This window comes from Ricinus communis, chromosome 1, assembly GCF_019578655.1.
Source record: "Ricinus communis isolate WT05 ecotype wild-type chromosome 1, ASM1957865v1, whole genome shotgun sequence".
In the NCBI taxonomy this organism is placed as follows: Eukaryota; Viridiplantae; Streptophyta; class Magnoliopsida; order Malpighiales; family Euphorbiaceae; genus Ricinus; species Ricinus communis.
Genome location: NC_063256.1, coordinates 1,541,547 through 1,566,136, shown reverse-complemented (window position 1 = coordinate 1,566,136; position 24,590 = coordinate 1,541,547). Strand labels below are relative to the sequence as shown.

The 24,590-nt window shown below is 36.5% G+C and overlaps 7 protein-coding genes and 1 long non-coding RNA gene across 14 annotated transcripts; 2 read left to right on the top strand and 6 right to left on the bottom strand.

Moving 5' to 3' along the window:
• Positions 1-854: 854 nt before the first annotated feature.
• LOC8258511 (ethylene-responsive transcription factor ESR2) lies at positions 855-2,234 on the bottom strand. The gene has a single exon (XM_002511747.3). The coding sequence runs from the start codon at positions 2,109-2,111 to the stop codon at positions 1,236-1,238; it is 876 nt and encodes a 291-aa protein (XP_002511793.2). The 5' UTR covers positions 2,112-2,234; the 3' UTR covers positions 855-1,235.
• Positions 2,235-4,994: 2,760 nt separating this feature from the next.
• On the bottom strand, positions 4,995-7,899 carry LOC8258510 (RING-H2 finger protein ATL7). 2 transcript variants are annotated; one of them, XM_002511746.4, is made up of 3 exons: positions 7,284-7,899; positions 6,622-6,719; positions 4,995-6,063 (listed from the first exon to the last, which is right to left on the bottom strand). In XM_002511746.4, the coding sequence occupies exons 1-3, from the start codon at positions 7,440-7,442 to the stop codon at positions 5,715-5,717; spliced, it is 606 nt and encodes a 201-aa protein (XP_002511792.1). In that variant the 5' UTR covers positions 7,443-7,899; the 3' UTR covers positions 4,995-5,714. The 2 variants fall into 2 exon arrangements, with proteins under 2 accessions (XP_002511792.1, XP_048225893.1); XM_048369936.1 differs by lacking the exon at positions 7,284-7,899 and adding an exon at positions 6,839-7,016.
• A 1,401-nt stretch (positions 7,900-9,300) lies between these two features.
• LOC125370159 lies at positions 9,301-10,433 on the bottom strand. The gene is made up of 2 exons (XR_007216057.1): positions 10,228-10,433; positions 9,301-9,749 (listed from the first exon to the last, which is right to left on the bottom strand). It is a non-coding gene; the product is annotated as an uncharacterized LOC125370159 (long non-coding RNA).
• A 78-nt stretch (positions 10,434-10,511) lies between these two features.
• On the top strand, positions 10,512-13,891 carry LOC8258509 (protein-ribulosamine 3-kinase, chloroplastic). Of its 4 annotated transcripts, none has more exons than XR_003080819.2 (10): positions 10,512-10,755; positions 11,309-11,462; positions 11,584-11,674; positions 11,794-11,868; positions 11,942-12,030; positions 12,163-12,281; positions 12,675-12,815; positions 12,956-13,051; positions 13,150-13,226; positions 13,619-13,683. XR_003080819.2 is itself a non-coding variant. In XM_015728098.3 (9 exons), exons 1-9 carry the CDS (start codon positions 10,665-10,667, stop codon positions 13,763-13,765), a joined length of 984 nt encoding a protein of 327 aa, XP_015583584.2. In that variant the 5' UTR covers positions 10,512-10,664; the 3' UTR covers positions 13,766-13,891. The 4 variants fall into 4 exon arrangements, 2 of the variants coding, with proteins under 2 accessions (XP_015583584.2, XP_025015578.2); XR_007216055.1 differs by having other exon boundaries at positions 12,956-12,992; positions 13,619-13,641; XM_015728098.3 differs by lacking the exon at positions 12,956-13,051 and having other exon boundaries at positions 13,619-13,891.
• A 121-nt stretch (positions 13,892-14,012) lies between these two features.
• Positions 14,013-15,159, top strand: LOC8258508. The gene has a single exon (XM_002511744.4). It carries the CDS (start codon positions 14,354-14,356, stop codon positions 14,891-14,893), a length of 540 nt encoding a protein of 179 aa, XP_002511790.1. The 5' UTR covers positions 14,013-14,353; the 3' UTR covers positions 14,894-15,159.
• Positions 15,160-15,179: 20 nt separating this feature from the next.
• Positions 15,180-17,836, bottom strand: LOC8258507 (ribosomal RNA small subunit methyltransferase, chloroplastic). Of its 2 annotated transcripts, XM_002511743.4 has the most exons (10): positions 17,549-17,834; positions 17,321-17,470; positions 17,171-17,227; positions 16,984-17,082; positions 16,756-16,851; positions 16,594-16,678; positions 16,338-16,390; positions 16,070-16,153; positions 15,739-15,849; positions 15,180-15,622 (listed from the first exon to the last, which is right to left on the bottom strand). In XM_002511743.4, exons 1-10 carry the CDS (start codon positions 17,762-17,764, stop codon positions 15,557-15,559), a joined length of 1,017 nt encoding a protein of 338 aa, XP_002511789.1. In that variant the 5' UTR covers positions 17,765-17,834; the 3' UTR covers positions 15,180-15,556. The 2 variants fall into 2 exon arrangements, with proteins under 2 accessions (XP_002511789.1, XP_025015576.1); XM_025159808.2 differs by lacking the exon at positions 15,739-15,849 and having other exon boundaries at positions 17,549-17,836.
• A 298-nt stretch (positions 17,837-18,134) lies between these two features.
• LOC8258506 (two-component response regulator ARR14) lies at positions 18,135-20,884 on the bottom strand. Its single transcript, XM_015727652.3, has 5 exons — positions 20,241-20,884; positions 19,710-19,862; positions 19,205-19,600; positions 19,030-19,106; positions 18,135-18,890 (listed from the first exon to the last, which is right to left on the bottom strand). The coding sequence occupies exons 1-5, from the start codon at positions 20,371-20,373 to the stop codon at positions 18,330-18,332; spliced, it is 1,320 nt and encodes a 439-aa protein (XP_015583138.1). The 5' UTR covers positions 20,374-20,884; the 3' UTR covers positions 18,135-18,329.
• A 125-nt stretch (positions 20,885-21,009) lies between these two features.
• Positions 21,010-24,582, bottom strand: LOC8289179 (flap endonuclease GEN-like 1). Of its 2 annotated transcripts, XM_002511741.4 has the most exons (8): positions 24,129-24,582; positions 23,842-24,018; positions 23,581-23,751; positions 23,124-23,305; positions 22,778-23,024; positions 22,520-22,655; positions 21,735-22,210; positions 21,010-21,526 (listed from the first exon to the last, which is right to left on the bottom strand). In XM_002511741.4, the coding sequence occupies exons 1-8, from the start codon at positions 24,321-24,323 to the stop codon at positions 21,281-21,283; spliced, it is 1,830 nt and encodes a 609-aa protein (XP_002511787.1). In that variant the 5' UTR covers positions 24,324-24,582; the 3' UTR covers positions 21,010-21,280. The 2 variants fall into 2 exon arrangements, with proteins under 2 accessions (XP_002511787.1, XP_015582634.1); XM_015727148.3 differs by lacking the exon at positions 24,129-24,582 and having other exon boundaries at positions 23,849-23,989.
• Positions 24,583-24,590: the final 8 nt, after the last annotated feature.

The window sequence follows — 24,590 nt, the reverse complement described above, 5'->3', positions numbered from 1 at the left end:
TCTAACCTTGCTCTGATACCAACTGTCACGGGCTTGGTGTTTGTGCGACACTAGCTACTTTCTCGCGGAAAACAAGTAAGCTAGTCAGCCTTACTCTTCAAATGCTAGGCAAAATGCTAACTAGGATGGCAAGAAGAACAAAAGAGAGCTAGAGACAACTTTGAGAGCTTTTGTAAAGAGAAATATATTGATTTCTACTTGATTTGCTTGATGCTTACAAATGAATTCTCTAAGCTATATATAGGCCTCCACCTCCTCAATGGACGGTGATGATACATTCAATCTAATGGCTAAGATTAAGTATCTAGAATGTTCTACACACTTTCATACTTATCTACACATTATACATGCTTCTAGATTATTCTAGAATGTTCCAGATGCTTCCAGATGATTCTAGAATGTTCTAGAATCCTCCCTTGCTTTGTAGCGAACTCTGGAGGCTTCTTGGGCCATTGAACCTTCGTGCGAGAAGGGAAAATATGCGGGCTGTGACAGCCATCAGCGGAAGCCATATTCATATACAAATTGCAGTTTATATAGTATAACAAAGTTGTTAGATTGGTAGAGTAAATGTGTAGATCATTTAAGATGAGAAAAAGTTTTCCAAGTAATGTTTAATCATACTCATGGGGAGTAGAAGTAATGAGTTTAGTTGGTGTGTATGAGAGAGAGAGAGAGAGAGAGAGAGAGAGAGAGAGAGAGAGAGAGAGAGAGAGAGAGAGAGAGAGAGAGAGAGTCCACAACTTCAAATTACTATTGTTACTTCAAATTGAGCATATATATATATATATATATATATATATATATATATATATATATATATATGGATATACTTCTGAAAGGGAATATAAAACTATATGACATATCTATGTAATAATTCCTCATTTATCGCGTTTTATAAGTATACCATATAGTACTGCTGCAACTTACATTAGCTTCCAAGGCATAGGCCAAGTTGACTATCATATGCCTTTAGAAAGCAAAATGTTACAGGGGCAACCGGCACGAGCTTTTTGGTATTGCCAGCGGAAACAGGCCTCTCATGGCTTAGCCCTACACAGCAAAACTACACTTATTATGACATATTTCAAACATCCATGCATTACTATCTTCTGTACATGCTAAGTAATTAGAAACTTCTTCATCATCATCAAACACATAAACAGCTGCTCTTATAATCGCTTCTTATACCCTTCTTTAAAGAGGCTTTGGCGTAGCACACAAGACATATATAATCACCCTTCAAATCTTGATGAATTGTGACCGTGAAAAGGAGAGCCACAGAAAGATGGAGATGCAGAGCCACTAAATGTTGGAGGAATCACAACAGAAGATGCAACTTTAAACCTCTTACTCCTTGAAGTTTCGACTCCAATCTCCGGGCTTTCAATCCAACACATCATTTGATCCACAAGTCCTTGATCACCAATACTAACTTCTCCATTATCCGATCCATCTGAATCGACCCCATGTTGTCTGAATCCAATCCATTCATTACTACAATCAGAAACACTCGAGGTTTCCAAAGAAGATTGTTCAAGCTCATGATTATCTGCTGCATGTGGCACAATAATACTTGGTTGCACCACTTTCTCAATTTTCTTCATGTCAACTGGCTTTTGGTATTGTTGGCTCCTAAAATGGAATATATTAGCAAAAGTGAAGTGGTCACTCACTCTATTATTTGTAGACCTACTCTCTGTCGTTCTAGCCATGATACTTTGGAGATTCTTGCTCAATTTAGCCTTCAATGAAGAGAAGCTAAGACTGTGCCGCCCATCTGATTCTGACACGAACCCACCATTAGAAGGTGATGAGCCGGAGTGGTATGAGTTAGGATTAACAGAGGCAAAGTTGGTTCGAGCATTTTCTCCGCGTAGGGCACGAGCTGCTTCATCGTAGGCTTTAGCTGCTTCTTCAGGAGTATCATATGTTCCTAGCCACAGCCTTACTCGTTGAGATGAGTCTTTTATTTCAGCTACCCATCTTCCTGATGGCCTTTGCCTGACTCCAACAAACCTACGCACTGCAACTTTGTTTGGCTGGGCCATGTTGGTTGTTTTAGCGGTGGTGGCTGCAGTAGGGTTCTTGAGTGCTTCAAGTCCTGCCATTAGTAGATTAATTACGTAAAACTGAATTTATGACTAGGACTTCTTTTTTGGGATCGATTGTATTAGGATTGGAAAGAATAGTTTTTACGTTTGCATGCGGAAAACCACATGGGGAAATTAGGGTTTACGGTGTAGCACTATATATAAGGTAGCTTCTACAAGTAATGGGTGTCAGTGGATACCCATATCAATTATTTAGTTTGTTTCTTTCTCTTTTAACTTTTCCTTTTACTTTGGGTTTACTTCATGAACTTGCATATTTGCCAACAACTTGACTAATTATTTACAATTTAAACTGGGCTTCGGCTAATGGCAAGCTTAACTATATCCAATTCCCTATAAATTAAAAGATAAATGAAAATACACAAAAGAAAAGTTTTTGAAACATATTATCTAGCAATTACATTCTTAAATGCATATTTCTTTCATCTTTGATAAGTAAAACAAGAGGTAATTATAAGTTACAGATTTTTGAGATCTGTTCTTGTTTCAGTAGCTTTAAGCTAAGTCTGTTCAAAACATATATTTAAACTGTATTGGTTTCTAAACATATGTTAATTACTAATGGTTAAAATTAGATTATGAGAAAATTCTAAAATAAAAGTCATAATGAAGAAAGCTGAGCAGTTGATGAGAAGAAGGTGATTGATTAGAAGGGCTCAATGATGGAAAGGAACAGAGGGAAGGAGACAGAAAAAAGGCGGACAAAATTGTCGTCTTGTATATAAAGGATTTGGAACGTTGGATTCTTAATTTAAAAATCCGGCGCCAAAGTTAGTTTAATTGGTTGTGACGTGGCAGTTAATCTTGGATTTTTGCCCTAAGCAGAGAGAATGATTTGTGGGCTCCAATTCCCCTACCTTTGTCTCTTCTTCTGGCTTTAATTTCCTCCTCACCAAATTCCAACTTTCTACCTATCAAGAAGACGTTAACCCAATCAAATATATTATATTATAAACTATATATATATATATATATATATATTACATATGTATCACACTTGCTCAGAATTCATACTTATCTTATACTAATTCACACTTCACTTTTTCTTTTAAATTTTTAAAAATATAAAATACTTGAAATATGTATAATTAATCCAATACATTAGCGATAATATTCTCATTTTATATCTTGTGATATAAAAGGTATGAAGCAATTGATAACTATGTATCTAATTATTTTATTATGCAAAATATTATGGTATATTCCTTTCCAAAAAATTTAAAAATGTTATATATATATATATATATTTCTATAGGACCTAAATGGGGTTGTTCATGGAGTTTTGTTGTACAAACGACAAAAATTGTTAGAATTTAAAACACAATTATGCAGTCGTATTTGTTTGTTGCCATTTTTATTTAATTATTGGCATGATATCGAAATGGAGGTGGCCCTTAGAATAGGACTATAGTCATTTCAAAGGGATCGAGTTTGCAATAATCAGATTCCCCCAACTCTCATTCCTCTCGGTGTGGAGGTGATAAGTTTGTCATTTTATAAGTGGATTTTGCCCATAAGACACGTCTGGAATTACACGTGGCACATGTTAAAATTAGCCCTAAGCCCCCTCGCTATATGAACCCTGCTTAACGTTGATGACCCATTGAAATTGGAAACGGATAAATTTATAAGCATATACATATAGTTACTACTCTGTTCATTAAATTTTAAAATTTTAAAAATAATTATACAGGTAATTGTATTAAAAGAAATTATTTATATATATGATTAATGTGTAGTGAAAGGGACATCGACTCGTTCCCTTGTTAGTTAAATCACTCGACAATTCTAACACCTTGTCCTTAAATTTAATTATATGTAAATGATTATATTCTATGGATCGATGATATCAACCAAACTATATATTATGACTGGGTCACTATCTTGATTGCACCATTAACTCCAAGCGGGTGGTGTCCATATATAGTTTGAATTAATCTTCAACTCAAACTGGTCAGAGCTTTATTTTACAGTGTTAATTAAGTTGGCATTTGCTTAAAGTGTAATAAGATAATGAGCATTTTAGTACTTGTTAAATTTAATTATGCACACAGGCCTATCTGTATCAACTCAGTCCCAAAAGTTCCAATCATAAAGTAACATAATTTGCTCCCAGTGGTAAGGATGTATTAGAATATAATTGTCCTAAATAATCTATCATATTAAAGTTGATATGAGTGGTTTTGGTGCACAAGAGTTAAAAAAAGAAAAGAAAAAAACTAACTCCATTTTTATTTGGAGGATTGGACAAAAGGGTTTGGTGATTACAAGAATGCAAACATGTTTTATAGTTTTCTTTTTTGAAAATAATTTTTTTTTCTATTTATTTATCTGTTCCTTGAAAGAGAAGAGCTAGAGGAAATAGCCATAAGGATTTTGATAATTAATGAAACAACATATTATCATAATAGTTTCAGCTTAATGCATTTGGAAGAGATAAATTTTAAAAATTAAGGAATAAATTGATTGTTAAGCTGGAAGTATTATGATTTTGGGGGGGAACAGTGGGCTGAAGTGAAGCCTAGCCCTCAATCAGATCTTCTTTTTTGACGATTGAATGTTATGGTCCTTCTGCGTCATACTTTATCAAAGAATGCTCGCAGGTGAAAGTTCTGCTGAAAGATCCAACGTTCAAACTGATGGATAAATGAATTCATGGCTATGATCAACGTTTTGACAAGTATTAAATATTTGGATAATGTTCGCCTCGTGAAGTCAAGCTATGATTCTTAGTTTATTTTGGCTTTCACTGATCAAGTCCGAGAAACGAATTGATTTTGGTCGAGTCTCTATAGGGGAGCAACACAATTTGGAACTTGCACAGTTCGGATAAGAGATATCACATTAAAAAAAAAAAAAAAAAGAGAACCCAAGGATGCCTTTGCATAGAACAATCTGAAACTTGTCATTTGAAATTCATAATCTGATATACATTAGGGATTTAGAATCTCATATATTTATGTTCCAAATATCAAAGTTTGGATAAATATAAAAATTTCAAATGCCACCCCCTACAGCGACCGCCACCCAGCAACCGTCGCTGCTGCTGCCGCCCCCACCACCCAGCAATCACGCTCATGCTGGCAACCTCCATCACCACCCCGATATGCATTATGCGTGAGGCAGTGAAATGAGACAGCTTTTACAAAGAGTGAGAACAAGTCGTATTGGATGCAAGCACTAGCTGATTTCTTGTTAATACAGGAGAGGAAGAGAGAGAACATATCTGTTTGTACAAACAGAAAACTTGGCCTTGGCGTTTGGATCAATCAGGAACCCCCCTGGTTCAGATATCTAGGTACTAAGAAAACCTGTGCGTCTGAACCGATTGTACTTTCCAAGATTATTACAGTTTCTTCACAACGAATAGGGCTGAGCGAGTCTCAGTACCATGCTACAAAAGCTAGTAGGAATTTTATGTACAAATCTACACAAAATCTCAAGTCGTATGTGCATGCTCCAACCAAAGAGATTCAACGTCTCAAAAAAAGTAAAGTTGGCTTGAAGCACAGGTAAGATATCTTGCAAGAACCAGAGGCCTCGCAAGAACGAAAATGAATGTGAATATGTTGTCATTACATCATCAATTTCTTTGCTTCGTCAATGCCTTGTCTGTAGTTCTATGGGAGCAGGTTCAGGGCTTCCAGAAACAGGGACAAGGTGCTCTTGGTTACTAGCATTCCCCATCGAACGATCAGGACCAGGTAGTAGCCATTGTCGAGAATGTTCAGTTGATGTCTCAGGACTATCAATAGATCGGACCATACTCATTGTTGCTTGTCTCATATGTTTTGCTTCTAGAGTGTCTTGTATTGGGAACCGGCAAACTGGACATGTAGATTGTTTTCTAAGCCATACATCTATGCAAGACAAATGAAAGTTATGACCGCACTTGGGCATGATCCGCAATACTTCCTTTTCTTGGTATTCTCCTAAACATATTGAGCACCTGTTAAAAGCAAACATTCAGTCTCATCTATGTTCAAAAAGGAAAATATCAACCAGTATATTGAAGCCAAAAGCATTATGACTTCCCTTATGGCTTACTCTCTTCATCTGTTGGAACAGAAGCACTGGAGAAGCTAGCATATTAACTATTAATTCCAACAGGAAACATACTTTTTGAACTTCAGTCCACATGGAAGAAAGATGAATACAAAATAAATTAGACCTCAAAACAATAACAAGCAGGGGGAAGGAAGAGAATGGGGGCAAGTAAAGGGACCAAATAATTTTAGAGTTCTGTTAGAATCTCAAAGTGGAAGCTGAAGGCTCAAATCTGTCACTATATGAGATTAATTCTGAAAGTGGAAATCCTTGTGCAAAGGATTTGTATGCATATTGAAACACCATGTTTTACCAAGTTTAGAGCTTTGACAGAACATAACAGGAATTGAACCCACATAGAGCCATCTCTACTTAAATAATAAAAAATCTTATCCAACAAAACGGGGAATAGATAAAGCTAAAATCATTAATTGTCCATTTAAAAGGTGGCAGAACTTACTGTGCATCCTCCACAGCAGTAAATGCCTCACGGTTGAACTTCATTGTGGGAATTGCAGCTACCATCACTGGTTCAAGACCACTAATCTGATGTTCTGGCTGCCAGATAAGAATCAAAGATAAGAGAGAATCCAAAGCTCTAATAATTCTTTTTGTTATATACAACTTAATTAGAAGAACGGATTGAATTTCCCAATGGCAACAGCATATAGGCAGACCAGAAATATTAAGAGGTTCCTTGCGTGTTCAACAGCCATATAGTGATCGGTCTCCTTTCTTCATACCATATGTATCAACCACAAATTAATACCCAATAACTCGGTATTAAGACCTTCCAAATTCTATCTCCCACCCGATCAAATATCAACCAAAGACAAAAGCTAACCCAACAAATGGAAGCAGCTGCACATCACAGCTTAGAGTTAACCAAGCCTCGCACAAGCTGCAACACTTAATTCGCGTAAGACACTAATGAAGTGCAATAAAACTAGTTTCAAGAAAAATTAGTCTATGGAAAACAGATTTTTTAAGAATAATCAGCAAGCACAAACAAGTCAAAGATAAAATCTTTCAATCGATATCTGCATGCCATTGATGCAGAAATAGCAAAAAAGAAAGTAGTTTAGCTGAGAAGAGAAACATAGAACAAGGAATCAAAGATACCTGGTCAAGGTCAATCCTGGATTCAAGCTCAAACGTTTGCCTGGATTCAGAAGCTCGAAGCCTCCCACAGATAATTCTTGTGCAAACAAACACAATAAAAGTGGCACTCATCCCAAACCCGATAACAGTAGTAATCAAATTCATGCCTGAACCTAACATCGGCTGCTTGCTAACTATCAAAATCAATTCAATCCCAAATATAAAGTTGCAAAATCGAAGAGAAGGAAAACAACCCCAGGCCAAGAAGGTTCTTTCAATAAGAACACGTAAATAAACAAGGAAAAACAAGAAGACCCATAAGTTAATAACAAGTAAGAGGAGGCAAGACGAAGAGAACGAAGAGTAACAAACACCCAGATCAAGATTCTTCAAGAAATGGCTATTCTTGAATAGTTCATAGCCATAATTTTTCTAAAAAAAAACAACAAAAGAAACACAAACAAAAAGAAGTAATAAAAAGGAAAAATGAAAAAGAAATTAACGACAAAATAGAATCGTAATCGCTTTGGGTGGACTCAAAGTTAAATAAAAAAGAATAGATGGTTTAGATGGGAGTAGAGGGGTGGAAAGAAGAAGAAGACAGTTCGTTTTCTTGCTCTTTGGAATTGCATTAATAGGGTGGGTCCACAGATAGAGGAACCCTGTTAGAATTAAATTAATAAGGGGCTATATTATTATAAATTATAAATCATAATTATATTAGACGGATGTGATTAAAGCGGGTGGTCATTTTTGGCGGCAAAAAGGGGCTTCAACGGTAAGAATAGTTGTAGCAAGATTCTCTCTCATTTATTATTAATATATTTTTTAATTAATTTTAATTGGAGAATCTGTTCCATCAAAGTACATGTTACTTTGCATCTCTTCTCCTTTGTTCTTTCTCAACATTTATTACTTCTTTTGGATAGGTCCTAATCTTTTGATTCTAATGATTGGACCCTTTTCTTTACTGCTTCTTCTGACCCTTCTTCTTCTTCACATTTCAAAACGCTGTCGTGTCGCCGGACAGATAGGCAGCTTATGCATCATCTATTTTTCTTTTCCAACTGCTACTCTATTTATTTTCCTTTTTTTCTTTAATCAGGTTTGGTAGAACAACCGAAAGACAAAGTATAGTTGAAAACTCTGGCGAGACACTTGTTCCATTATTCCATAATGTGGATAAACACCTTTAAATCAAATTTTCTTGGTATCACAAATTGCCACCCTTCATAAGTAACACTAAAATACAATTTTTCTAACTAAAAATTATATAATTTTTTATTATAAAAATAATTTTTGAATGAAATCGAATCCTTTTATCAATTTGAAAATGTGGAAATAAGAGAAATTTAAAAGCAATAACTTGGAAAAGCTATATTAAACTTGAATTACATTGAGAAAGATGGGTACTTGCTTGTCAGGATGCACCTAACAAGAGTATGCAGCCTCCTTCACAAGGAGAATTGATGGAATGAGAGAAAAGAGCAGCTCTATTTTTCTTGAAACAAGAAACCTCTTCCTTGAAGATTTTGATAAGGTCATTGACCTTCTTTGCCAGATGTTGACACATTACCAACAATTCTCCATCGTTCTTGGGTGTTTTCTCAGTCACTAAGGACAATCTTAATTTCAACTGAACAATATTACAATCTACTTTTCTCGTCTCCACAACCCACTTTGTCTGCTACTTACCACACTTCTTAATTAAGTGAACAAAATAAATAGGCATTTGCATCACTAGGAGGAACCCTTTGTAGTGCTTGTCCACAAAGATAAGACAATTGGGTTCAGCTCGATTTCTAGTCACTTCTTAATCCACGTACGTGGATATGTCGATGTACCTAACACTGTACAGGTTGAATTAATGTACCTAACAGTGTGCAAGTGGATGGTTTTTAGCCTATTATATGGTCAAACCAAGTGCTATTTTTTCCTTTAAATCAGAAGACATTTAGCTAATTCTTGTAAATATTATTCAAAATTTTCAACTGAATTCACATGGAAAAGAAACTGCTACAGTCAAGAGTAGCACATCTCTGCTAATCATTGATTGTTGTTGCTTTTTCTTTCTTCTGAAATTTATTGCTTGTATTATACTGTATGTTTCAAGAATCAAATATAAAAATTGACATCCAAACTTCATATGGAGCAATTCCACAAGGATCAAACAAGACAGAAAAAAGATATTCTAACAATATTAATCACACGGCGGAGGCCACTAAAGGGACTAGACAAAAAATAAAACGGGTTCTTGTAGCTTTGACCTTGAGATCATGTGAGCAGATGCTTCCAGTGAGGCTCAAGAAATCACATTACAGAACAAGGCATGGGAGAGACTCTTTCTGATGAAATAAGATTGCAGCTATGAGAAATGAAAGCTCCATCCATCCAGTGTACGTGCCATAAGCACAAATTAATCGTAAAACAAATTTACAAAAGCGTTTATGACACAAAATTCATCTTACCTGTCCAGAAAAATAGTCCCTGAAGAATTAAAAAGAAAAGATGAGAACAAAGACAAGAGTTACAATCACAAGAAACATAAGACTTTTTAGACAGCAATACCAAGTAGAGTTGGAACATCAGACCAAGAAATGAAAAACTGAATTGGTTTAGCTCGTAGACTTTTCTGATTCCCATGCGAGGCATGCAATGTAATAGAAGGATATCATGCGTGTTTCTAAAGTATTGGGAAAGCTACTAGCAAAAACAGCTAAACTATTTTACTGTTGCTTTTTAAGACACAAAGCACATATGCAGTCAAGTCCAGCTCTGAAGAATTATAGAAATACTCCAAACTTAGTCTCAGTTGGCACAAGAATGTTCTTGTAGAGCCAAACATAAGGAGAATCACATCCTACATAAGTCCCAGTTCACCTTCCCTCATCAATATAACTTGCATCCCGAACTGAAGCATATAAAAACATTGCTTTTTTCAACAAAAATTTCTCACCATCATTACCTGTTCTGTCGCAACTCTATTTAGTTTGGACCCAGATCACATACTCGTAAATCCCATCAGAGCAATCGAAGCCTAGGTCATGAATCTGTTCTCTATTCCCACCCAGTCCCTCGACGGCAAAACCAAACTTCCTTTAAGAAATCATAAAAATATAATCTTTATCCCTAAGTAAGAATAAAAATGTCCAAGGAATATGATACAGGCATACAGCTATACTGGGTCATGTACTCATGTCTTTGACATAAATTAAACGACAACGCATTGAGACGCGCAGCACAGTTGAGGACAAAGTTACTCTCCAATAGGGTATATGAAACTTTATCGCCAAACAAACTGCAGGACATTAAACACCGCAAGGTTCTGTTTCAATGAAGCACAGCCAATAAAAACTCGACACCCAGAACGGTGGCGAGGAGAAGGAAAAGCAGCAAGTGATAATGGTGGTGGGACACGTGGCACTTCCTTCTTTCAATTCTTGCTTTCCTTCTTTGCATCGACTTCGCTTCTCCAAACGCAAACCATTTGCCGGTAGGTGATCAAGAAAACAACTTTGCACTAAATTTTATATCTTCATCATAAGATTTAGATTTTAGGGAAAAATGTTATGGTTATTATTGTAGCATTATTAGTGTTTATCACAGTCAAATTGGGGAGGTTACTTCTTTGACTCCAACTTTACGGCTCTGTTGTAGCTTATGAGCTTGCTTGCTCGCTATATTCACTTTTCAATTTCTGGGTTTGGAATCATGTGTTTATCTTTTACTTCATTTGACTTCGTTTAGGCAGAGATTACGTTATTGTTATGGCAATTTGATTGAAATCAGTTTCTAATAGTTCCAATGTACAGCTCTTTTTGCAAAAATTCCGTGCCTTGGATTTCGCAGTTACTAAATCTTGATTTTTGTCATAATTGAGCAATTTAAAGGATCTAGAGAGCATAAGCATGATTAATTCATAAGTAAATGTGCAGTTCCTGTTGTAAAGACTTCATTTGGTTGGTTTACGTCTTTGAATTATAAATGATTATTTTAGCACTTGGTTATGAATTATCAACTATGGCTAAGTCTTGGATTTCTACCAGTTTTCGCTATGAGTGAAGATCCAATCCGTGAATGGATTCTGTCGGAAGGCAATGCAACCAAAATTACAAGAATTAGTTCTATTGGTGGTGGCTGTATCAATCTTGCAAATCGTTATGACACTGATGCTGGTACTTTCTTTGTTAAAACAAACAGGTACAGTATTTATAAGGTATTAGATACCTGAATCTCATATCAATCACATAAATTCTCTGCTGTGTGGATTGTTGCTCTTGATTTTTATTTGCTGGAACTTCATTAATGTCAAATGCATTAGGAGTATCGGACCATCCATGTTTGAGGGAGAGGCTCTAGGCCTAGGTGCCATGTATGAGACCAGAACAATCCGTGTACCTAGACCATTTAAGGTGAGAAAGCCTAAGATTTGTCTTCCGTTGTGCTTTATACTTACAAGTACAAGTGTTCTATGTTAGTATAGCTACAAATGGGAAGATACTCTAAGTGAACATGTTGTCGAGCATTGTAGGTTGGACCCCTGCCAACTGGTGGATCATACATCATTATGGAATTTATTGAATTTGGTGCATCCAGAGGCAATCAGGTCTGTGGGAAAACTGCAGTTGAATAATCTTGGAAATGGCACTTCATAAAACTAAACTGATTGCTTGTCCCAGCCCCTCTTAGGGAAGAAGCTTGCTGAAATGCATAAAGCTGGCAAATCCCAAAAGGGTTTTGGATTTGATGTTGATAATACAATTGGCAGGTGTGATTTTTCAGGCATTATTATTCTTATCATTGTTTACTTTCTCATACAATTATGAAAACACAGAGTACAACACTAAAGATAAACTTGAAAACTCTCTGAGTTGTAACAAATTCACATCTGTATTTGTAGTACTCCTCAGATAAATACGTGGACATCAGATTGGATTGAGTTTTATGGAGTGCATAGATTGGGTTACCAACTGAAGTTGGCATTAGACAAATATGGCGATTCAAGCATTTACCAAAAAGGTTAAATTTTTTATTTTCCATATAATTCATTGCCTTCGCTTGTTTTACAACATACTTGTTCCTCTTGATTAGTTCCAAGTCTATCAGTTGTTTCTTTCATGATGAACTTTCTTTTAAGTGAAACATGTGTTTCCCTTTCTGATAAGATTTCGAAATGCTGAAGGAAGCAGCTTCCATGGCTGTTTGATATATCATTTTACAACTTTCCGACAATACGTAACTAATGTGATTGAACACTGAAAGAATACTTTTGGCCGATTATTTATCATCATACTTGAACTGTATGCTTTGGCACGAACAGCAGAGTATATTGCTTGAGATACCAAGTTTTAAGCTGTTTGTGGAAAGGGGATTTATATTTTCTGGTATAGTCATCTTACATATAGTCATCAGGACAAAGACTGGTGAAGAACATGGCACCTCTCTTTGAGGGCATTGTCACAGAGCCTTGCTTACTTCATGGAGACTTGTGGAGTGGGAATATCAGCTCTGACAAAAATGGCAAGCCGGTTATACTTGACCCAGCATGTTACTGTAAGTATGATGCTATTTCGCTGTGTAAAGGGTAATTTATAATGTATAGACACAAACACACTCACGTGTATGTTTTACATACTTGATGGAAAAGATATGCCTATATAGATTAATTTGGCTGAATTAGATGCATGCTGCAGATAATATGAACATAGAAGGGGAGAAAAAAAGGTTCAGGTAACTGGTAGCAATGAAATGCCAATCCAAGAATGTTAAAAAGTTGAGATGAAGTCATTGTTAGTATTTCTCATCTTCTTGCTAGACATGATCTCCTAGCAGGAGCTACTGCTTCATCCACTAAATGACATGTACTCTATATTTTCTTCATATACAGATGGGCATAATGAGGCAGAATTTGGAATGTCATGGTGTGCTGGTTTTGGAGAAGCATTCTATAATGCTTATTTTGAGGTATGCAGACAAGGACTAGATGAGTTTTAGAAATTAATGTGCATATTAGTTTTCTTTTTCCCCAAAAGCCATTCCCAAGGTTCCTTCGGATATTTGAGCAACAGATCCGGTCTGTGCTCAATAACCATGGATCTCACTTGGCCTTGCGGCTAGCGACTCAAACATTCTAATGCCAATGCAAGGCATGCAATTGTATGGGCCAATAATGCAAGTTAAGGCTGTCAGTCATATGTGTATGATGAAAGAAGGAAAGGGTTATAGAGAAGCTATATAATGCTGCCCTCTTTAGTGGATCATGTATAATCTCTTAAACCTAGTAAAAAACTGTTGGATTGCCCTAACGTCTGTTGGGAATTCTATTTCATTCATCCAATGCTTATTATGTTTATCAGGTGATGCCAAAACAACCAGGCTTCGACAAAAGGAGAGACCTTTACCTATTGTATCATTACCTTAATCACTACAATCTCTTTGGTTCTGGATATAGATCATCTGCAATGTCGATAATTGATGACTATCTGCGGATCTTAAAAGCGTGACCACTGTATCCAAAAGCAATAGTTACATGTGTGTACATTATTTTTTTGTTAGTTTTGAACAATTTATAACTCCACAAGTATATATGTAATGGTCTTTACAGCAAATTTCAGCTGCATTTGCATACAGTTCGTTCTCATATTATTTCATACACCAATTCCTGATGCTTTCTTTTTCTTTTTCTTGTAAAAGAAGAAGCAATGATGTAATAACAATGAATAAAAAGAAATCGGAATTGGATTCAATTAGAAGGAATCGAATTAAATGAACTTCCTTTAAAACAAATTGCTGAACTTAATAATGTCATTTCCATGATAAGTTCTGGAAGATGGAGAAGGGAAGAAAAGGAACTTTCTAGAACAAGAGTGACAGTGCATTGAATTGGCGGAAAAAGCAAAAAAAGAGAATCTGTTTTCCGACAAAAGCTTATTTTAGCGGAAGAAGAACACTTTAACTTTTTACAAGAACAGAACTTTTTGTTCGGTACAGAACTCGAGATCTCCCAGAGGCCAGCACGTTACTCTTCAATAGTTTCATGAAAAGCCGTTTTCTTCAAAATATAAAGCTATTGTTGAAGTAAGGAACAGAAAATGAACAACTTGGCATCAGAAGCAGCATCACAACCACCAGTCCAATTACCCGACCTGATACTAGCTTTAGAGCAAGCAACTCTCATGGCTAAACAGCTTCCAGTACCCACCGACCCAAACCACCTTCTCCGAATCTACTCTTCTCTCCATCAAGCTCATCATCATCTTTCCTCTTTCATTTCACATACCCAATTCCTGCCTCCACCACCGCCCTCCGCCGCTGAGAACTCTCTTTCCTCCGCTACTGGAGCTGGAATCGCCGGTGCTGGTGAATATGGGGATGAGCCGATGCAAGTCGGTGATGATGATTATGAAGCTGGGGCCGAAGAGAATTCAAAGGCAACAATTGATAAGGTAGAGGAGAAGATGAGGGTTTGCTTTATCAAAAATAAGAGGGCCAAGAGGCCGCTTTCACCGTCGTCTGTGGCGGAGGATAAGAGGTTAGTTGATGACGAGGGCACTGCCAGAGGAATTATGGGTTTTGATCCTCATGAGACTAGGTCGAGGGCTTTGGATCTTATCTACCAATTTCATGGCTGATAATCAATTAGGTATAGGACGAATAGAGCAGAAACACAGGCGAGTATTGGTGCTGTTTATTGCATTGCATGATAATGGCGCGCCAATTAGTAAAAAGTTGGTGACTTCGCAACATTTTGAGCTCTTCATTCTTTTTCTTTCTTGTCTTCCACTTTTAGATGCTGAATTTCTTTTCTTTCCAGTTTCTCATTTTTCTGCAATTTTTCGAATGCTAAATTAAAATATATGGGAGCGGCCGAAATTGGCATATGCATCCCATTTACATACAAGTGGTGCAATTACAGGCTTTTTGTTTCAATCTTGATGACTAGTACGATTTTTATTGCTTGAACATAATAAGAATACAGGTTAATTATGCATAGTATCTGGTTAACTTCTGAACTTTCGCATTCTATATTTGGATGATGCTTCTACTCTTCAAACATATGGAAACATGAATTGTCTCATCATCAGCCTCTTCATTCATCTCCATGTTTTTCGTTATTCTTCTGCGGCAAGGTGTTGTCTGAAATGTTTAGATGTTGCGCCTTATTCCTCAACGCTGGCTTTCATATTTAATTGTTCTGTCAAACATGAACCCAGTGCAACTCCAAAATGAGCTATACAAGACACCAAGACAGACTGTTTTTGTTGGGCATGCTCTTGTTAATACAGTAATACTATCTACACCCTTGCAATCAAATTGTGCAACTTTACAAAATCATCCAAGGTAAGCTCCTCAGGTCTTGACTGCAAGATGAATAATGGAATCGCTGAAATCAGTCTTGACATTTAGAATATAACTAGTAACAAGAACACAACATTATCAGAATATATATACAATGGACACTATTCATCATGCTTACAGTAGCGGGAAGACCAACATTTATTAGAGCCTGTTCAATCTCAGGAGATGTGCATATGTGCTGAAGTGACCTTCGCAACATCTTGCGTTTCCCATTAAATGCAGAATTTACCTATACCCCATGCAGAGGCTTGATTAGTGCAAGTGCCAAAAGGCAATTCTCAGTAAAATAATAGGATTTCATCTAAATATTCAGTCATTAGAAGGCCATAACTAGGAATAACAACCAGCATTAGGGAAGTGGTAAAGGTTCAGCCTCATCTCATTTGAGCAAGGCAGAAATTATGCCAACACCAGAAAGCAGGCAGAAATTGTGTTAGAAGAGAAACTACCAATGAGAAGAAACTTTTAGAGGAGGAAACTGCTGGATAATCTGCAGTTTGCTTTAGCTTAAATGTGACAACTGCTGCATCAACCTACAAAAAGAGAAATCAGATTTGTTCATTTCTCTGTACATTCTTCTTTGAAAGTTAAAGCAAGGTCTTATTCTGAATTCCATACGTATTTTAAAACATAAATTATTGGTTATCTTGGCATGCTTCTACGCCTACGAGACTTTAAAAACGTGTATTGATATCCCCCGGAAATCAGGTTACTTACATTGGGCTGAGGGAAAAAGTTTGATCTTGGGACCTTAAATTTGTATACAGGATCTGAAAAACAGAACCATCATATTGAAACTAGGTCTAGAAAGAATTGAGAGAATCGGCGGAAAAATGATTATGGCCCCAATGGAAGCATAAACTAGATGTAAGCACTAAGAATCACATATCATTTAATCCAAAATTCGAAATTTGCCATCAACATTTTGAAGTGAATAAATCGTTTGAAAAAGATTTAACATTTGCAGAGGTACCTGAGTAAAAATTGACGAAGACATTGATGGGTCGGTATTCTGATGTTCTTAGAGAAGACTCCACCAAACGCGAAGCTGTCTCCTCCTGAAAACATTATACAGTTTTAGTGTAGCTCGGTATGTCCTTTTCCAACTATTAATCATCAGCTGCTTAATTCTCACCTGGAGTAAAAGAGCAACTTCTGAGATAATGTCACCCATCGGAAGTAGTTGTTTAACTACATCTGTACTTATATTAAATGGTATATTAGCAACCACCTGCCAAAAAATAATTTTTCTTTAAAAAAAGAAAGCATTGTGAACCCTAAGCTGCAGTCTCTTCAAAGAACATAGTAGCTACTGTTTCTAAGCAAAGATTGTGAAGGATAAATTACAACGCTAAGCACTCACTTTGGCACGTCTTGGCTTTTCATTCAAAGAAGTCATATTTTCCAGCAGCGATAGCATATGGAATCGAATGTGACATTTGACAAAGTCCTCCTGCAAAAGCTGAGAGTTTACAAGAAGAGTTAAAAACAACACATAAAAAGAAGTATAAAAAGATATACTCAAACTAACTATTGAAAGCATAATCTACCTTGAAACGGTCTGTATGGGAAAATCTTTCCCTAACTATAGCAGCCATGTGCGCATCCTGTACTTCATTACAGAGCAAGTTCTATAATAACAACAATGAAAAAGAAAAAGAAAACGTGAAACTTTTATTTCTACAAGTAAAGAACATTACTTTCTCAATAGCAAGAACAGTGGCTCCAGTGTCCAAAAGAAGATTGGTCAAAGAACCAGTGCCAGGTCCAATTTCAAGAACCAGATCTCCCTCTTCCACATTAGCAGCACAAACAAGCTGTTCGTTTACTTCAGAATTCAACATGTAATGCTGCAATTACATTTACTAAAGCTGTTAATTTCCATTTAACAACTAAAAGAAAGTTCAAGAGAAGTGAAATAGGGAAACCTGGCCCAGTGATTTTCTAGGTCTGCGGCCTCTGGAATTGAGGGCTTTGAGTGTGGCGCGATAATCGTCTGAGCTTCTTTTTGTATCACAACGTATCAATACCCTTTTCTTCCGTGCACTTGTTATGCCATTACGCGAGGGAACTGAAGGTTTTGCTCTGACAGTTAGAGTCGGAATTGATGCAAGAGGCTGCAGGAGGTTAGTTGCTAAGCTCATTTGGCAAGAAATGTTCAAGTTTCCCAAAGAACAGACATTACTGTGCGCTAGGGATTTACTTAGAAAGGATTGAGATATTTCTATTATTAGAAATTTAGAGAAAACGACATCGTTCCCCCGTGTCTAATTGTTTTAGTGGAGGGAAAATAACAAACATTAAAGGGATTATTATTCATATCGCAATTGCTTTTTTTTAATGCAAATGGAGATAATAACAACTAAAAGGCCAAACAGCTTAATTTTTGTTATAGCATAACAATACCTCAATTTATTTTTTTAATATTTAAACATATTTTTTATGTTAAATATTAATATGTATTGAATAAATATTATTAAAAATAAAATTTCAAATATAATTCAATTTAAAAATTAAAAATATTTAAAAAATTATAAAAATAAAATTCATACGTTTACTTAAACGATTAAATGATTAAAATTCACTTGTTTAGTTATGCATTCTGTCAACTAAATAATAACAACAACTTCTAAGTGTCAACTAGCAACCAACTCTTTCTGTCCAGCCGAAACATCATTTCTAGGGGCCTACAAAAATATAATTATAAACCTAGTCATAGAACATTTCACTAGAAAAAGTTGCTAATAGCTCATCTATTTCTACTACTCTGTCAGCTCCAAAAATGTCATCATCTTCTTCTTGTTGCTCCCATACCAGTGGCAGTGGAGATAGTGGTGGCAGCAGATATTGTTCTTGCTGCTGTGAGGAATTTCCCAAAATATCTATACCACCATCACTTGCAATTTCAAGTCCAAAATTTTCCACATTATTCATTCTTATTTGATCAAAGCTTTCCAGCTCCTCATTATTGTTTATCCTGATTCCAGCTTGACTACAACTGCTGTGGTTAGAATTTATTTGATCGCACTCTGAGGACAATTGCACATGATAATTTGCAGAACCAAGGGAAGGCACGGGCGTCAAGCAACCATGGAGATTCCGCTGACTCTCAGCATAGCTTCTGAATTCTGGTTGACTTCTTGTCATCAAGAATTGTGCCTTCAGGAATTCACAAGTTCCCGTCTCTAAATTCCATGGTGGATAATGGTCATCTCTGTACATGGTCTTCTGGATCGCTTCTTGTTCCCGCTTCAAGGAAAGACGATATTTCTGGAAATGCAACATTTGTAAGAAAGTCAAAAGAAAATCTTGAAATCAAAATAAAAAAGATGCCTGTACATCTTCCAGATGCACCTAGCATTCAGAAGGACACAAAAGAAATTTCAAGGACCTTTGTCTGTGAACAAACCTGCAAGTGGCTTGAAATATTTTCTTTTCTCAGCCCTGGTACATTCATATGCTTAAGTATTTTCTTCGGATGAGCACCTAAATTGAAAATAAGATTCAGAAAGAGCTCATCTTTATCATCAATAAAAAAAGTTACTTCTCCAGAAAACAAATCCATGAAGCCAATAAATTCTTACTATCAATGCCTAGTATCCGGATAGCTTGCAAGAATCTGTCGTGCAGCTCATTAGTCCAAATTAGCTTTGGCTTCTTTGGGAAAGTTGAAGTGACCGTAGCTTCCTCGTCTTTATCCATCTCTTGTAGTTCTTTTCCTTCGCTCTTCTGGGCATTCTGCTGGCTAGTATCTAAAACTGATAAACACTCCGAAGCCTCATTTGACGCAATCTCAGGAGTTGAGTGGCCATGATAGCTATGTGATCCTTCAGTAGCCACATTGTTCTTCCGGTTCTTCACACATGAAAACTGCCAAAGACTTTTTACATCGTTCATGGTGATCGGTTTCAGAAGATAGAACACGGCCCCTTTGAACAGACAGCCTAACATGGCATTTTCATCGTCATCAGCTGAAAGAACTAGAAAAAAGTGAAATCCAACCAAAATCAAACACTGTCAGAGAGTTTAAGCATAGAAAGGACATATTATATAGACAGAACAGTGGTAAAGTTCTAGGGGGCTACTTACTCACAATTGGCAAGCAGGAAACTTCTGCCATTGTCTCAAGGAGCTCGTATTTATCCATATCAGGCAAGTGCACTTCTGTCAGAATAAGGTCAAGCTCATACTGTCGCTCCCGTAGAATGTGCAATGCATCAGTGGCCCGTTTAGCAGTGATGACTGCAAGTGAAAGCAGCATATCCACATTTCAATTTCAGCATAGAGTGCTCTTATTCCATAGAGGAAAACCAGGTAAGAAAATAATTACATCGTTAGGGGCATAAGGCTTCTGTCACTAACTGTCTCCTAAACATATAATCATTTTTATTAGTGCTTAATAGCACAAACTTAACTCCAATCCCCAAACCACATTTCTCTACATATAGTCTGTCACTGCAATATAAAGCAGAATCTGCATGCAGGAGAATGTAGAGAGATTAAAGGTGCTGATATAACCACTTTTCCCTTACTTCAATTGTATGTGACAAGAACATCTACATAAATGTAAACTTTCTACTTGTGATGAATTTAAAACAGGAAATTGAACGATTTCCGCACCTTTATATCCAGATATATAAAGCATTTTTGATACAATTGCAAGACATGCCGAATCACAATCCACAACCAAGATGCTGACGCCTGCAGCACCTTCAGCATTAATATCAACTGAGAGAACCTGCTCGTTCCTCATGTTTCGTGAACAAATTGTTTGAGCGCAGAGAGGTTTTAGTGAGACAGAGATATAATTACTGTTTGTAAGATGCCTATAGATATATAGTCTTTTGAGCGTGTTAATTGAAAAATCTGAAGTATTCTATCGTGCAGAAAGGTGGCCAACTACAATTCCATACTAGGAACCCCTTTAGACTGGAAAATCCTGTGTCAGAAATTCTAAGTTATTAAGATAACGAATTCAATAAATGGGAAATGAAAAGATTGGCCATTTAAGATAATAAAGCATCCTCGAAAGGTAATATTGTCCTCATTACCATTAAAAATATCTATGAGTCAAATAGCATTAACTAGCCTGCCATTTATCTTCACTAAAGCTGCCATATACACCGCGTGTGGGATAAGAGTCCAGGTCACTAGAGGAGATATATTGTATAATCTTTTTATATTGGTCAAATGTATATAATCATTCATAAATAGCATATCCATAAATACCGACAATAAGTTACCTACCTAAAATCACCCTCCATTTTTCTCAATCATAAGCCATCTCCAATGCATATCAATGCCACCTCCCCTACGCTTTTGAGCTGATTGGTATCTGAGGAGTTTCAGACTCCGGTGACAAGAAAAGAAAAATGCAACTAGCAGTAACTTGCAGAAGGAAATGAAACTTCCAAAAACTATGTACATTTCAGAACAAGGTGTTCAACCGTTATCGCAAAAAGGCAGAAGAAAGCACCCCTAAAATTAAAATTACAAAAAAGCAACATTTGTACAAAAAGAAGGCAGCTCATTTACTAATCACTAAAGGCCTCCAGAAATTCATCAACATTTTTTATGTAGTTATCCTCAGTTTATCCAAAAAAAGTAACTATTCTAGATTTACAAGGAATAAAGCTTTACATTTTAATTTATGATGTTTCCTACTTGAACAAAAGGCGGCGTCTCACAGACTTTGGAAGGTTTGAACTAGAGATTTTCCTCTTTTCTGTAGATATCACATCATCTTGATTTTCAGAACAATCAGCTTGCTCTTCTCCTCCGGATGCAGCAAACTGTACTTTGGTGGATCGGTAAAACTCTGTTATATTCAGTTGGACACCTTTTGACTTCACTGATTCTGACTTTTCTGTGGAGGATGAGAGCCTTCTCTTTGATTCTTTCTGTTCCTGCCAGTATTCAATCACAATAACGTCAGTCATTCAACAATCTAAAGGGAAATTATGATGTCAATCTCTAGAGTTTCAATTTAGATTAATATGGATGGCTCGATCACAGAATAGCCAAGAGCAGTAGAGCACTTCTCTGCTTCATCCATACTACCTCCTTCCCATATGTAACTACAAGTCATAGATGGGATGCAAGAAAAAAGTTTACCTTCTCCTTTAAAAATTTGTCAACTGCATCTGGGAAAGCATTTTGAACAAGATCCATATTTTCATCAGTCAACAAAAACCAACACCCATCATCAACATAGCTTTTTGGGACATTGTACTCTTCCAATTGATCAATGGACTCATCAGTTTTCACAATGTCTTCTTGGTGCTTATCCAATTCTTCCACAATGTTTATGCAGATGTTACTGCTAATGGTGTTGGCAGCTTTTTTCCATTTGATCACATAAGATTCGTGCCCATATCTTACTTTGATACGTTGAATAGAATCAAACTCATATTGGCCGTACAGCAATGCTTTCTCTGGCTTTGCAGCCATATCTCTCAAATAAATGGTGGACAACACAGGAAGAATCCTTTGTCGAATGTAAGACGGATGCCACAGCTTATGAAAAGCCAAGAAATCGACCAGCATATCTGTGTTTGGGCTTCCCCATGATAAACATGTGTCATCATCCTCTGTACAACAAAATTACTCAACTAAACATAGGACCATGAAATACTCAAGGAACAATGGAATACTACAAGAAGTACAGTGTGATAACGGTCCGCAATCATGGAGGAATAATGTCAAACTTATTAATATGTTATTCTTATATCTAATGCCAGTCACCCAAACACCTACACCCCTAACCCAAAATAAATAAATAAACAAACACACAAAATAATGGAAAAAAAAAAAAAAGAAGAAGAACAAACACAAGGTTCTACCATGTACTGGTTAAATAAGAAGAGCACCAAAAACAAAAACTCATCAAACTACAATACCAGTAAACTCTGCATGATTGTTGCACAAATACATTTCAATGATATCATCATTTGGAAAATTTGGCTCCATAAACATCTTGTCACAAACTTTTATCTGCCAATTTTCACGCTTTTGCTCCTCCTTAGCTTTGCGATCCTGCAATTCAAACACAATTGATGCTTATTATAATAGAAAAACTCTACAACACAAAAAAATTAAAGTGCCCATGAGGTAACTAGGAATCCAAAGGTTATTAAAAAGAGAATATAAATATACACCTTGTTACAGCTGCCACAATTACATCTGAACGCCCCTGACTTTTTTGTGCAACCCTCACCATTACTGTTGCCACAGTACTCACAAGAAGACTTAAAATGTGCTCTTTTACTCCCAGGATGCCCACAAAAGGAGCAGTGAGAGATTTTTGACTTTAATGAGTTCTCATGTGGATCAATCATAAGATCTTCAACGACCCTTGAAACACCAAGAAATATGTTGGTGTTTCCTTTGCCTATTTCACGTAAGCTGCATAAAGATTACTAAATTTAGAAGGAAATGAGCTTAGCTCAATACTTTCTACAAAACAAAAGAAAAAGGAAATTCAGAAAAGATACAGAAGCAAACCAATTCAATATCTCATCTTCATGGAAAGTTTGGACAAAACGAAGAGCTGTATCAACTCCAATCCCCTGTACTCCATTTAGATCATGGTCATTTCCGACCAACAAAGCAATGGCTATCAAATGCTTTCTCTTCAACGCAAGACCAGATTCAATATCTGACATTTGGTAGCATTCAAATGGTTCCTGTACACAATGCACACATGCCTTCAGACCACAAGTCAATGATCAATATCCCTCTCCCACTAATTTCTTTTCTTTTCTCAAAAGGAAAGCTTGCAACTCCACGTGTCATGAGACCTCGAGTATCTTCTCTTTTTTCTCCACGAAAGTCCCTTTCCCATGTATGCATGTTCATATATTTTATTTCTTTATCACAAGCGGGCAAGCTTTACATAGAGGAAAATAATACAACAGCAATAAACGGCAGCAAAAAGAAGAATCATAGACAGAAAACATACTTTTGAGTTAGGCTTGATGGATTTGATCACACATTTAGCCCCAAACAAGAAGGCATCACTATCAGCTGTGATACAAGCATCTACAAGGCCCTGACTATTCAACTGGGCACACAACGCTTCAGCTTCACCATTTGCTTTTAAAACAGGCATCCCAAATAATTCAAGCAATTCCTAAAAAGAAAACCCCCTCCTTTAGCCAATAATAACTGACTCTGCGTGTATATCAAAAGAACACAAAACTCAAAACTATAAGTAACTAACCACGCACTCTTTTACACATTTCAAAAATGCCCCATTCCTCTCAACCGAGACACCCTCTTCAGGTGTCGGTAAAACGGAAGAATCAATGCCGGAAGAACGAAAAAACCGCGAAATTCTGGCGCGAGATTTCAGAGGCGAGGGAGTCCCATCAACAACAAAAACAGGGAATGCCCCAAACTGCAAATATAATTAAATAAACGAGTAATCGTCCATTAACTTTTTTTCTAAAAAAAGGGTTTTAACTCAAAAGCAGAGAGAGAGAGAGAGAGAGAGAGAGAGAGAGAGACCTTAGAGAAGAGGTTGATGGTACGGAAGAAGGTAAGACGGAGATGAGGTTTCCGTGCATAGGATTTAATGGCGGTTTCGTGTTGTACAATCCAATAGGAAAGATCGATGGCGACCCGTTTTTCTCTCAAGAAATCGGGTCCTTCGTGTCGGGTATAGGGTTTTAGTATATCCCAGAATTTGCCTCCCACCCCCATATTCTACTTCAAAACATATATAAAACAGAACTGCTTCAATAAACGTAATTACTTTCTAGGGAGACGTTATAACCTTCTTGAAACAATTCAAGATTTTCATCTTGACGAAAGTAGCTAATAGAAAACGAAAAAAAAAAATGAAGAAGAAGATGAAGATTAAAAAGCCAAAAGTAGTAATGGAGAGTTTTTGTGCCGTTATGTGTCAGTGGTTTCAGTTGAGGAACCAATAGCAATAAGCACTTTGTAGGCTAGATCTTGATATATATT

Bases quoted from the DNA above. Each gene is read 5' to 3' on its own strand.
- LOC8258511 (XM_002511747.3), bottom strand. From the start codon at position 2,111: ATGGCAGGACTTGAAGCACTCAAGAACCCTACTGCAGCCACCACCGCT.
- LOC8258510 (XM_002511746.4), bottom strand. From the start codon at position 7,442: ATGTTAGGTTCAGGCATGAATTTGATTACTACTGTTATCGGGTTTGGG. The intron at 6,720-7,283 runs GTATCTTTGATT...CTTATCTGGCAG, and splicing joins CCAGGATTGACCTTGACCAG to CCAGAACATCAGATTAGTGG. The intron at 6,064-6,621 runs GTAAGTTCTGCC...TGCTTTTAACAG, and splicing joins ACTGCTGTGGAGGATGCACA to GTGCTCAATATGTTTAGGAG.
- LOC8258509 (XM_015728098.3), top strand. From the start codon at position 10,665: ATGGTGGTGGGACACGTGGCACTTCCTTCTTTCAATTCTTGCTTTCCT. The intron at 11,869-11,941 runs GTCTGTGGGAAA...TGCTTGTCCCAG, and splicing joins GTGCATCCAGAGGCAATCAG to CCCCTCTTAGGGAAGAAGCT. The intron at 12,816-13,149 runs GTAAGTATGATG...CTTCATATACAG, and splicing joins ACTTGACCCAGCATGTTACT to ATGGGCATAATGAGGCAGAA.
- LOC8258508 (XM_002511744.4), top strand. From the start codon at position 14,354: ATGAACAACTTGGCATCAGAAGCAGCATCACAACCACCAGTCCAATTA.
- LOC8258507 (XM_002511743.4), bottom strand. From the start codon at position 17,764: ATGAGCTTAGCAACTAACCTCCTGCAGCCTCTTGCATCAATTCCGACT. The intron at 17,471-17,548 runs GTTTCCCTATTT...ATGTAATTGCAG, and splicing joins CTAGAAAATCACTGGGCCAG to CATTACATGTTGAATTCTGA. The intron at 16,391-16,593 runs GTACCTCTGCAA...TCTGTTTTTCAG, and splicing joins CTTCGTCAATTTTTACTCAG to ATCCTGTATACAAATTTAAG.
- LOC8258506 (XM_015727652.3), bottom strand. From the start codon at position 20,373: ATGAGGAACGAGCAGGTTCTCTCAGTTGATATTAATGCTGAAGGTGCT. The intron at 19,601-19,709 runs GTAAGTAGCCCC...ACTTTTTTCTAG, and splicing joins TTCCTGCTTGCCAATTGTGA to TTCTTTCAGCTGATGACGAT. The intron at 18,891-19,029 runs GTTTGTTCACAG...TTGCATTTCCAG, and splicing joins ATATTTCAAGCCACTTGCAG to AAATATCGTCTTTCCTTGAA.
- LOC8289179 (XM_002511741.4), bottom strand. From the start codon at position 24,323: ATGGGGGTGGGAGGCAAATTCTGGGATATACTAAAACCCTATACCCGA. The intron at 23,752-23,841 runs GTTAGTTACTTA...TTTTCTTTTTAG, and splicing joins AATGTGTAAAAGAGTGCGTG to GAATTGCTTGAATTATTTGG. The intron at 23,306-23,580 runs GTATGTTTTCTG...CATTGTGTACAG, and splicing joins CCATCAAGCCTAACTCAAAA to GAACCATTTGAATGCTACCA.